The following is a 13,097-nucleotide window of genomic DNA, read 5'->3' on the forward strand; positions in this document are numbered from 1 at the left end:
TTTCTAGCTTTGTTTGAGGCTTGTCTTGCTGTGCCCCCAGCGCGACTTTATGACTTGATTGTACTCTATACTGTGATGTTGGATGCTCGGTTCGTTGCTTTATAATATAAAGCGGGGAAAACCCTTTTTCGTAACTTGGACATTGATAAGCTTGACCTTGAGAACATGGACACATCTTCCTGGCCTTTCGATGGCTCCTTCAAGAATTGGTGGAGAAGTAGAACCGGCGTGGGCAGACCTCATCAAAAAGCCATGGCTTCGCTAAACATACTTGTGTCCTGGACCATTTGTGCAGCATCATCATGACCAGGCGTGATCCGCGGGTGCAAAGAAACTAGGATCAATTGTACTCGAGCCTCTCGGTGCAGTGGAATGAGTGAACATTTTTCGGAAACATGAAACAAAAATTGAGATCCGGACAATTATTTAAAAACATGAACAAAGTTCAGAATTCTGAACATTTTTGCAAAAAAACTGAACAATATTTGAAAATATGGACACTTCCCAATTTTTTCGAAAAACACAAACACTTTACAACGAATATTTTTTGCAAAATGTGAGCACTTATGAATTTATTGAACTTCGAAATATTTTTTAGCTCTTTCGGAAAATGTGACATTTTTTTTAAAAAAAATATAGGTTCTTGAAAATGCAGACTATTTTGAAGAAAACATGTACAAAATTTGAAATTTTCGAACACTTTATGAAAAACACAAACAATTTGGAAAATTTCTGAACATTTTTTAAAAAATTAAGAAAATATAAACTAAGTAGAAAAATGAAAATTAAAAAACCAGAAAGCCTGTTAAATAGAAACAACATAAAAAGGAAATCTGGTAAGGTTCCCAAAAACTGGTAAAAGTTATGCATTAGGCTGCGCTAAAATGGGTTGGCCCGCCAAATCACTCGCCTCACTTGCACTGTGTGTGGGGCTGACAATCTGCGGCAATGAGCGGTAGATAGGATTTGCGCAGGGAACAGGCCACCGATCAGCGTTGAGTACTTGAGTATGTAAGCAATTCCTAGGCTTAACTCTCTCAAATGATTTGGAAGGTTTGGGTGTCGCTCAAAGTTAAACTTCTTTGCTTGGTTAGCAATCCAAGATAGTATTTGGATCGCGGATAGGTTGGCTGAGCACAGTGGATAAATTGTGGTATCTCGCACGTGGTATTTGAGAGACATTTGTAACAAACCCTGTTCTCTTCTTCGTATTGATGAGGTAAATCTTAAGCCCCCCTTTGAAAGGAAAAAAAAGTGTAGGTAGAAACGGCACTAGCAGTTGGCTCACCACTCAATAGCTGAGCTACTAGGACAGGATTAGGAGTTACTGTCCATTGATATGATGGTATGACCTCTTATGTTTGTTTTAGAAGCGCACCGCAGTGCCATCATTAATTCGACTATCTGTTCGGTCGGCCGATTGCTTTGGTTCCGAAATACACACGCAAAAAGGGCTACGCATGCAAGTTTCAGCACTGAAGAAGTGATACGCACGCACTGAGACGGCACGGAGAACACACACACACAACAGAGCGAAGTAGCACAAATGACAAATGCAAGGTACATACGTGCATACAGGTTAATTTGGAGAAGTGGTACGCATAATCATACGCACAGAACGGCAGTACATAGCGCTCAGCACAACAGTAGTAGCTGGTCTAGTAACTGAACCGGCATGCATGGTGGTTATTCATGGCGCAGAGATCCTGCTTGCACCGACGCGCCAGCAGCTCATCCATGAACAGCTAGAGCAACTGGAACAGAGATGCCTGGGATCGATCTATTTGGACGAGTCCGAACTGCTTAATTACTGAAACTGAAACTAAGCAACGAGGACGAAGATGGCGTAGATGATGCCCGGGATGTAGCCCAGCACGGTGAGCAGCAGGCATATCCAGAACTCCACCTGCACACGGATAACGAATCACTGATCGACATGGCAGCTCGAGACTGAGATGGATTAGCTAGCTACTAGTAACAGAGGAAGGTCTGGGAGCTTACGCCGATGCCGTAGCGGAGGAAGACGCCGACCGGCGGCAGCAGGATGGCCAGCAGGATCTCCACGAACGTCTCCGAGCCCATCGCAATCAAATTCCTCTTCTCGCAGAGCTTTCTTCTCCGATGAGACGATGTGGTCGATGGTGCTAGCTAGCTTGCCGTGAGAGAGTGAGCAAGCAGAGCAGGGCTAGTGAGGTGCGGCGCTAGAGCTGATCAGCTCGGCCGGCTAGAACCTAGAAGAATTGGACGGGGGCGGACGTGGCGGCGCCGAGCTCCCGTGCCGCGACACCTCGCGCACACTTCATGTTCATGCATGCTTTGCTCGGTGGACATCTGTCGAGCTTGGTTGAGAATCTGGCATGATCACGCGTCTGCACGATTAGGCATTCGCAATAACAAATTCAGATTGGCACTCCTAACTGAGACTGCTTACCGAACAGGCAATTTTTTCTCTGTCCCATTCGTAATAACAAATCAAGCTCACCCGGTAGTAGTCCGTGCAGGTCGGTCTCGCGACTCGCGGGCTGGTCAGCCGGTGGGTTCTCTGGAATTAACAAGCGAATGCATGCCGTGAGCTCGAGTACTACTACCGGGTGGTACTCATACGTTCCTTCTTTCTTTATGTAAGTCGATCGGTACGTAAGTCAATTCCGTTACTGTTACTACACTTGTTTGTCAACTCTGCTATCCCGGCCGTAGCAAAGGGCGACGGCGGCGGCGCTTGATTCAATCTGCAGGAGAGAGAGAGAAGATGAGAAGGAGAAGAAGGAAGAAAGGAGGGAGAAAGAGAGAGGAAATAGGAGAGGGAGGCAGCGTCGATTGGGAGAGGGTCAGTGCGGTGGTGCGGCGTGCGGTGGCCTCAGCGGGTGGGCGACGCGACGCAGCTCCTGTGCCTTAACCCTCTCCTTCCCGGCACAGCAGGAGTAGGAGCAAGGATGCCAATGTAGTTCAGGTTTGCCTCCACCCCCCCCCCCCCCCCCCCCCACCCCCACCCCCCTCCACGTCTGTTAGTTTAGTTCTCACTTACCTTTTCTTGCAAAAAAATGGATGTATGAAATATGAGATCTGGACCTCAGGTTCATTGATTTTGGACCCAAGTTTTGTTGAGAGAGCCGCTAGCGGTTTCTTTTGTCAGGCACTTCAGGTTACAAATAGCAGGGATGTGTGGCAGATACCTATCACACTAATAATCTTCAAATTGGAAGTTCTGGTCAGTGCAGGGTATTATCACCTCATGCCATTGTCTAATGTACTCTTATAGTAAAGATTTCACTTCTAATGCCCTTTGTGTGGAGCTACTTTTCTGTCGATTTTGATATGTTCCTGTTTAGCACATATGTCATGACACATCTTTTACTACCTCGGGTTGTTAGATTTATTTTGTCTGAAGTATCATGGAATCTTGTCCCTTCTTAATCTAGGTGACTAATGCTCTTTCACACGCTTGTTTCCCTTAAATCTGATATTTGGATTGATTTCACCAAAAGCAATTAATGGGCAGGTTTGTTCAATGTTGAAATCATCTAGAAAATTTAACTCTTTATTTTGCATTTTGTTGTTTCTTAATTAGGCAAACTGTCCTTCAGCAATGGGAGCTTGCACTTAATATGGGATACTCCTAATCCAAATGAGCACACTATTATAGCGAGGACCATCTCGGGATTAGATGACTTCACACAAGTAATCGGCCAGTACAGAGGAATTGTTCCACAAATTCGTTTGGTTCGCTGGTTAGTGTATAATCAATTTTCTGTAGTACTCAAATAAAACATGCTAACAATCATTTTGTATAGACTAATGAGTTTATTTTAAGGAGCGCCAGGCCATCTTTCTCGCGTCAGCGATCATCTCCCTGTGCCTTCCCATAGTGATGCTTAGCCGCTGTCTATCTATAGTGTTCCAACCAGTGATGAGAGCAGGAAGGAAGAGGAGGCAGAAAGGGAGATGGGTAGGGAAAGAACAAAGGATGCTATGTAGTCTCTTTGATGTGATGCCACAATTTTCTTTTTTCTTTTGCTATTAAGTAGAGGTTGTGTGCTCTCTTTTGGATCTAATGCCATCATTTTTTTGCTACCAACCCCGATTTTAAGTTGGTCAGGTGCAAAGGAGGCTAACACAGTATATTGAACAATATGGTCTGGTATTATTGTTAGTTATCACTTATCAATCGATCCAGGATTCAATCTCATTTTCAAATTCAAGTGTTTCATTTGAAGGATGACGCAAATCACACGCAAGGAACATGTTAATATGCATACTATTGGTCTTCCTGAGTCATTTGTGCAACATATATATTACGCCATAGAAATTGAAAGCTGACTGGTGTGCAGGTTGAATTTTGTGTGTTCTAACTTCTAAGTTCTACAACAATCAAGGGCTATTGGTTCTGGAAATTATTCACAAACACGCGGGCTCTGACCTACTTTTGTCCAAATATCTTTCTTTGTAGTGAATTGTGCTGATTCACATTAAGGTGCAGCGAAACTACCTGAAATCATATTATTTTGTCTTCCCATCGGCTACTTTTAAGAGGTAGGTATCCTGGCGTTTTTCTAAGATGTGCACCCTATTCCTCTGTTTTCACACTACTATTTTTCCATTCTTTAGTTTCAGTGTATATGATAAAATTTTTTTGTCTAAGTTAACTCTTCATCTTCTCATATGCTCTTCCATATTGGTTACCCTTTAGACACTCAAGTAAATGTTTCACATTTTCTCTGAAGTTTATTTTCTTAGAGAATCATATATCTAGGTCAGATCATGCTATTTACTTATGTATGTTCTCTTTTTTTACTGATTTTTATAAATGTTTGTTGCTTGGAGCATCATTTTTTTTCACTGTTAGTACACGAGGACTGTATTTATAACTCTCATTTATTTTGAAAGCGAGTATTAGCTTTGAATAGTCATTATCTTTAACTAGAATAATTTCTCATTTCCAATTGTCCAGTCCCTTGCTCCTTGAAGAATATCTGATTCATTATTCCTTTTTGTGAATTATTTATTTTAGGTCCTGAAGAGGATGTTTCTGCACCCCTATTATGCTTACAGAAAAAGACACCAGAAGGCTATGGATTTTCAAGAATGGGCACTTTCGCTCAATGGTCTTCCGATGCAACACTGTATGTGTCGTCAAATTTTGGCTTTTGGCTGCTCGTGTAGTGTCTTCCTAAATTAATAGACCAGTCAGATGCATTGTGGCCATTTTTGCTTTGGTTCAATAAGTGAAGAAACCTATAGGAACATATATTCTGTGTTTTGTGATCCACCTTGTAAGACTGCCGCCTCTCTATTAATATAGACCTATGACCTTGCTTTGCTTGCTCTGCTTTATGAGCGAATGCTCTCCTGCTGCAGTTTCTATATATTCTTTTTTTCAACAATTGATGTTTATTTGGATTGCATACACGTTCACAAGTGCATCAGCAGGATTAGTGCGCAGAGTACCCCAGAATGGACAGGTGTTCTCCTAAAGTACTCATGCTCTTTGGTCAGGTGCTCTAGAGATTTCTAATAGTAGATCTTATGTGCATGGTGAATTCAACAAGTATGTACTCTTCCTTCTCCATATTTGTGCCTACCACTTATGAGTATCATGAGCATTGCCAGACCAGTGTATCATATCTTGTGAAGCTGGACTTTCTGCTTTCCAGTTGGCCTACTGATGTGCAAATTGAGATTTTTTAGCTCTCAAAAAGATTGTGTAAAAATTTTTTGAATCTGAAAATTTTGGGTTGCGAAGGCTGGGCAGGGTGTCTCAATTATCGAAAACAAGAAAGTCTGCTGCTAAATAGGTTATATTTGTTTTCTGTAGCCAGCATATGAAAAAAATGTACACTTAAGAACTGAGTATTATTCTTATGGATTGTCATACTGTTATTCATGATCTCCTATAGTATGATTAGACCAATATAAAGTGTGGCTTCTATTTTTAACAGACCCTCATATTGAACTGTTGTCCAGTGTTTATATTGGTTAGTGTTAATACCTACTTGATGGTTAGGTGGATATTTGATCAAAGCAGGAACTTTAATGTGCGTAGACGGCCTATGAACTCAGAGGAACGTCTCACCTAAAAGTTGGACTGTTTTCTCATTTTACAGGATTGTGTAAATTTTCTGAATGATGCAAGTTTCACCATCCAGTTGATCGGTCTGCACCTGATTCCATTGCAAAGTGGGAGCTTTCTCAGCAACCTGTGATGCTTACTCTTGCTGGCCTTCCAAGCAGAGAGGTAACATCCAGAAATAATCGTACTAGCATGTTGATAATTCAGGACTATAAATGTATTTGTGGTTCTTTGTTGCTAAAACATTCCCTTCCGAGGTCGGGTTGGTGAATCAGCCGTTGTCTTGTAGTAAGACGTTGGCAGTAGTCCGTTCACCATCAGGATCTCTCAATTGCTGAAAACTAACTAAATATCACTATGAGCTTTTGCGGTGAGGAATGATGAATGTTACCATGCTGGGATGCCTCTCACTACTGAATCATAATTTCATGAAATGTTGTTGTCGAATGCAAATACTCGGGGTGTTCTACAGTCCACTTTGCATACCTTTTGTCTTTGCTTTCTTGCAGAGTTATTCATTAGACGGTGTCATCGATTATAACTTCACATCGTCAATGTTCATCTTGTTTTTCAAACACACATGGAAGTTGCTGCAAGACACATCACCGGGGCGGATGCGAAGGCCGTCAAGGGCAGAGCAGAGCGAGACCGGGCGCGGCGGCCGGGTGCGGTCTGCATAATCGGTGGCCGGTGGTGGTGCGCGACCTGCGCGAGTTAGAGGCGAGGTGACGGCGTTGACCAGGACGCGTCGCAGATCCTCATCGTGCTTCCGCGAGAGGAGCTCGTCGAGGGTCCCCTCTTCTCCACGGATCAGCGACGGAGGTGCTTGTGCCTTTCATATTCCATTCCAATGCTAGAAACATATATCTTTTCATCTGATGGAGTTTTGTTCTAATGTAATTCCATGGTCATATATGGAGGACTGGATTTGAAAGGAAAAAATTGCAAGGAGTTTTTTTTAGGATGTTCCTGAGGCATTAAAGAACTGGCAGTCTCATCGTATGAAGGTATGTATCTATTTGGTCAAACTCCCCTGAAATGTGATTAGGCTTTTGAGGCATAAAACCGGATTGTCACTGGATGTGTTTATTGTTCATACTTCATAAAATAAGTGATTTAGATCAGAGAGTTGAATCCTGAGCTAGATTATCAAGAACAATACCCATAACAGAACTCTGTAAATCATTTGCAAAAATACGTGTACTTCTGCAACGTGCCCAACCATTGAGATAGTCATCAAACATTCAGTTGCTCTACGGTTTATCTGTTCTACTTCCATATGGAGGGCTGATGCACTTAAGCAACATTGATTTGAATAAAGCAGACCGATGCTACGAACTGCTCAGTCCTTCGCCATACTGAGAAATCAAATTGTTTTTCTTGGCTGGTAGGTTGTCAAAAGTCGTAAATCAGTTCTCCCCTGCATCCGCGAAGTGGCAGAAGAGGATTGCGATGGCTGTGCCCCGCGCCGCCTCCATCCCTGCACCATCTTCGTCACATGCAGCGGCCGACTTATCTCCGCACAACGTGAGTGGCTCTTTAAGGAGATTGAAGCTGAGGATGACGAGGCACAGAAGCAGCACGATGGCGATGCAAAAAAGTCACGTCGGTGGCTGGGCATGGACCTTGATTCGAACGGAATTAGTGAACTTTTTTATTTGGTTTTTATAATGCTCGGTGTCTCACTTTTTGCGTCCACTTTGGTAAATTGTGTTGAATGACAACGCTCGACGGATGTTCGTGAACGTGTTGGTGGTATCTGTTTGGTGATCCACATTGAAGATGCCCTAATGTCCTTGTATACGAGTCATTTATTTAGCTTTTTTGAAATTTATGGTGCAACTTCTTATTAACATGCTATGTTCATGTGCTATCAAGACTGCATAAAAGCAATTAGAATGGGCGGCCGCCAACCTGGCACCGCCAAAGCTTTCTCTTAAGAGGCGCCACCTTGTGGCGCCCCAACTCCTAGTTTGTATACGAGTATTTGCATCGTTTGAACCTTTCAACACATGTCGGCACGTACAGCTCGTAGCTAGGAATAGTAGGCTACTGACAGCGAGGCGTGGTCAACCAAAGTTTAACCCGATCACGGTGATTTACGGCTGCTCATTCCACGGCCAGTGTAACACTTTTGACAAGAAAATCGTCTTCACTTTACGTAAAAAAAGTCGTATTCCAGACTTTAATTAGAGCATGGTTAATAGTAAAGCTAACTGTTGGTTATACGTAATAGCTATGTCATCAATAACCAACCTAAAAACCAACTTATATGATAGTTGGCTATAATATTTTACTACTTTATCACTATATGACCCATCTTTTTGTCTCAGAACACTTCTTGTAGCGCCTGCTACAGTTGGCTAGTACTTCCTCTGTAAAGAAATATAAGACGTTTTAGATCACTACTTTAGTGATATAAAACATCTTATATTCATTTACAGAGGGAGTACTAGTTTACAGTCCGCTTCTCTTCTCTCTTCTTTTTTTTCTCTTCCAACTAAGTAAGAATATAATATTTAAATTTTTATAGTCTGCTTAATTACATCACCCTATTGTATTTGCTCTTGAAGCATGGTTCATAATATAGCCAACTGATGACTAACATGTTGCCATGTCATCTATAGCCAATGTAATAATCAACGTGTATAGTAATGAGCTACAAGAAAGTACTACTTTTCTATCACATGGCCCATCATACATTCTCACATAACTTCTTGGAGCCCGTGCTGCAGCCGGTTGTAGATCTACAGTCCGCTTCTCTTCTCTATCCTCTTCTCTTTCATCCAATTCATCGAAGATATAATATATAAAGTCTTACAGTCCACTTATGTCACCTTATTATACTTGCTCTTGCAGCATCTCCAACGTCGGCAGGTAAACCGCCTGCATACGTCCGGACCGCGGACATCATTCAACACGGTCCTGTAACGGTCTGCGGCGTGGTCCAGACATGTTTTCTCCTGCAAACCGAAGACAAACGTGGTGGGCTTTGCGGGAGTCCGTACCGCTGCTACGCCGTTTCTGGCCGCCCTGGCCCACCCAAACCCCTCCTCCCTCGCCTGCACGTGTTCCTAAAAATACTTGTATATGTACCCGTAATACAAAGGATTTTTGGGCCTAGGCTCCGAACAAGAAGGGGAAGTTTACAGTAAGCTCAAACGGACAGATTTATGCTCCAGACCATGCTCCAGCATGAGAGTTGGCTGGAGGGCAGAGGTGGTTCATCTACGAATGAAGAGAAGGAAAATTCTGGACTTCTCTTTGGAAGCTCACTGTCCTAGCAAAGCTCAAAGTTTTCATGTGGAGATTGGCGCAAATTTAGCATATGTGCAAACATAATGTAATTTAGTTGCTGATGTAATTGCTCAGCTAGCAAACTAACCGTTGCAATTGCATATGTAGTGAGCTCCGTAATCCCGCCGACTAGGAAGGTGACACCAAACGATATCTTAAATGAATTCAAACGTGCCCACACTGTGAACGAGTTAAAACTTATTGCCGCGGCCGTGGAAAGCAGTGCAATTAGAACCATCAGATTGCTTGGTAAAGAGAGTCTCTTTAAAATTGGTGTATCAAGAGAGAATTTAGAGTCATAACTTTTGTTTGCATATCCGTACCTCGGGTGGCTTGGGATGAAGAGGTGTATCGTCATGTTGGCGGATACACTAAGGCTATGTGTAGTCTGAGGGGGCCATTCCCCCCGCCTTTGCATATTTACAAGAAACAAAACTTTTCTTCTATACTACTATATGGTGTATCAGTTTTGAATTAGACATAAAGCATCAATCATAGCCGTTGGTCACCTAAATCCAACGGCTGAGATCATCAGGATTCGCATGTACAGTTGACTCCTACTGCTTCTACTGTTTTTTTGGAACAATCACGTGGCCCTTCCCCAAAAAGGAAGAAGCCCATATCTGCTACTTGAGCCCAAGCAAGGTTGTGTGAGAGGAAAACTGGGAGGAAGGGAACATAAAGTAACGTGCACTTCTAGATGTGCAAAAAAGCATACGGCTTCATGTACCTTTATAATACTTATTAATTACAATTAATTAATATATGCATTCGTACATTGCTATAGATGTGCAAAAAATCCCGCGAGTATCCGTGCTATAGCTAGTCTTGGTGCTGCTTGGCCGGTGCGGGGCAGGTTGACCGGTCTCGCGACTCGCGGGCTGGTCGGCCGGTGGGTTCTCCGGAATTAAGCCAAAGCATGCCGTGAGCTCGAGTACTACTACTGCGTTGGGTGATGCTCGTACGTTCCTTTTTTTCATATCAGTACAGACACAAGCGCTCATATATACGTGCATACACTCATCTTTATGAACGCATACACGCATACCCTACCCATATGAGCACCTCCAAAAGACTGAGCCGGCATATCATTTTGAGATTTACGAAGCAACCGTACGCACCTCGTCGTCGACGGGAACGTCTCCTCCAACTGAAAGCGCATCGCCGGAAATTCTGAAATAAATCTAGAAATAATGCGAGTATCAGGATTTAAACCCTGATGAATTAGGAATACCACTGTCCTTCTTTATTTACAAGTCGATCGGTACGTAAGTTAATTCTATAACTGTTAGTCTGTTACTGCATTTGTTTGTCAACTCTGCTACTCCGTCCGTTTCAGATTACTAGACTTGCTTGTCAGAAAACTACTCCCCATCCGGCTATCGTTTGAACGGACATGTGACAGAGATACAAGTTGGAAAGCCTGATTAGTGATTATTCTGTCGCTGTTGATTATTATTTTATTTTATTTGACATGCTGCACGACCAAGAAATGGTGCAGCTTCGATCGTGTGCCACGTCCTCGCCAACCCGGTGCACTATACTCCTCCCTAGTCAAGCGCGATGATGCAACACCCTCGGTCGGCACGACCAACCCGCGACACGGCGAGACGTAAGGGTGGCGAGTCATGCACGTCCCTCCATTGGTGTTCCATGTCGGCGTGTCAAGCAAAACTTAACACGATCACGGTGATTTATTGATGCTGATTCCATGGCCATTGTGATCATCTGCACTTTATGTTAAAAAAAAGTCTCACTTTACTTCTTTCTAGTAAGTAACCGAGGTTACCAGCTCCCATTAGATTTAGCTTGCTTACTTTTCGAGCACGCATTTGGAGTAATCAACAGCTAGCTAATAATACAACAATATGTGAACTATTTTTTGCTCGCATTTTTCATACCATTCTATTCGTACCTAGAAATACTTTCTTGCGGGTATGTAAGTACCGATGTCATATTTGATTTGCAATAAAGAAAGGATCAATGACATATTTACCATATTTTGCATAGAAAATATTTTTTTTTACGGAGGCAAAAGCTTTGACTCATCCCTTAAATAAGAGGAGAATAGAGTTTGAAAATTTACAAGTACAAAACGGCATGGCAAATACTCTCGTACAACAATACACCCTAGTTTCTTAGCACCCACTGTAACCCATAGGTTGGCTTCGAGCATGATATTTTGAAGTAGAATACGCGGCGGCGCACTCTTCTGACGAAACACACATGGGCGTTTCTCTCATTTCAAAGGGTCCAAGAGATGAGCATGGTGAGGGAGGCCATAGAAAAGAGTTGTAGTGAGATATATTATTGGTAATCAAAACTCAAGTTTACTGAACCATTGTCTAAAACTATGTCCTATCTCCTTCCATTAAGCTGGAAGATGAGTATGTACTCCTTGTCATCTTGAAGTGAAGAGGAGACAGAGAAGCCCCAATGCATATCATTTTTATCAACTTAAGAAAATATTGGAATGATAGCTACATATTTCCGTCTAGAATTTTTTTCATGGATTCCCTCTTTTTCAGTGTAAAAGGAAAAGACTGAAAAGGATGGAAGCCAACTGATCCAATCATCTCAAGTCTAACGTTAAGAAATCTGCAGTGCATTTCCCTTTGGGCTCAAGTGGCATGCCAGTTAAATTTTCAAGAATTTCAGAGTCTTATCTCAAATCACCCGTTGCCTATCTGCATGACAGTGAGGGCTGGCCATTATTATGTTAGAGGATATGCACCTATTGATGTGTCATTAGCCTCAACCTGTAACTTCAAAGGGCTTGTCCTTCTCATCCGTGTGATTCACGTGTTATAAACTTCTATAAAGGTCATGTAAATGGATATGCTTTTTTATAACAAAGGGAAAATGAATTAAAAACTACAAATGAGGACCATCAATTGGCCCACACTCATTTGTCCAATGCCTAACTTTAATTCATCGCACATGCCGGCTCTTATCCCATGTTGTGTTCATGCACAATTTTGTACTCCTTTCCTTTCTTTTTACTCCGCACATAACATTTGTCTAAAGTCAAACTTTGTAAAGTTTGACCAAATTTATATTTAAAAACATCAATATACAATACTAAAATTATGGAATATGATAATTAAGTTCACAATGCATGTAATGATGTTGACTTGGTTTTTGTGAATGTTGATATTTTTCAAGTAAACATGGTGAAACTTTATTTCAAACAAATCTTATATGCAAAGTGAAAAAGAAAAAAAAAGGGAGTATAATATCAACCCGTGCCTCATGAGTCGTAAGTAAGCACGTGCAGGTCCATTATATTTCAAGCATAAAAAAAATTTTACTAGCCTACCAAACTACTGGTATCAAAGAAATGGTGTCACACGATCAAACTTGCCCTGCGAAATTTGTGAATTGGTACTTTTGTTGATTCACCACAACTGGCTGTGCAAATGTCAACCACACAAATTTAGGGTTTAAACCATCGATCGAAGGAAACAACGGCCCATGAAACACAAGATGTTACTTGCTGTTCTGAAATTAATAATCCTCGCCGACTTTTAGGGCCTACTTGCTACAAGCAAAGAGATGATGGCTTTGGCAACTCTGGAAATCCTGAGATATTCTCTGAACTATATATTTAAAAAAAATCCTAGATTTTTTTCTTCAGAATTCAAAATTTCAAGCGTGATCTAGGAAGTGAAACAGGTGCAACAACACATTTATCGAATAGTATTCTACCTTTCCATCTATGACTGTGAATACA

The 13,097-nt window shown here is 42.0% G+C and overlaps 1 protein-coding gene and 1 long non-coding RNA gene across 2 annotated transcripts; one reads left to right on the forward strand and one right to left on the reverse strand.

Moving 5' to 3' along the window:
• Nucleotides 1–1,602: 1,602 nt before the first annotated feature.
• On the reverse strand, nt 1,603–2,226 carry LOC125552285 (low temperature-induced protein lt101.2-like). The gene is made up of 2 exons (XM_048715820.2): nt 2,002–2,226; nt 1,603–1,906 (listed from the first exon to the last, which is right to left on the reverse strand). Exons 1-2 carry the CDS (start codon nt 2,080–2,082, stop codon nt 1,823–1,825), a joined length of 165 nt encoding a protein of 54 aa, XP_048571777.1. The 5' UTR covers nt 2,083–2,226; the 3' UTR covers nt 1,603–1,822.
• Nucleotides 2,227–2,330: 104 nt separating this feature from the next.
• Nucleotides 2,331–5,571, forward strand: LOC147989928 (uncharacterized). Its single transcript, XR_015618281.1, has 4 exons — nt 2,331–2,621; nt 2,698–2,950; nt 4,448–4,530; nt 5,009–5,571. It is a non-coding gene; the product is annotated as an uncharacterized LOC147989928 (long non-coding RNA).
• The last annotated feature ends 7,526 nt before the right edge of the window (nt 5,572–13,097 follow it).

The sequence above is a fragment of the Triticum urartu genome, chromosome 1A (assembly GCF_056163025.1).
Source record: "Triticum urartu cultivar PI428250 chromosome 1A, HENAU_Tu73, whole genome shotgun sequence".
In the NCBI taxonomy this organism is placed as follows: domain Eukaryota; kingdom Viridiplantae; phylum Streptophyta; class Magnoliopsida; order Poales; family Poaceae; genus Triticum; species Triticum urartu.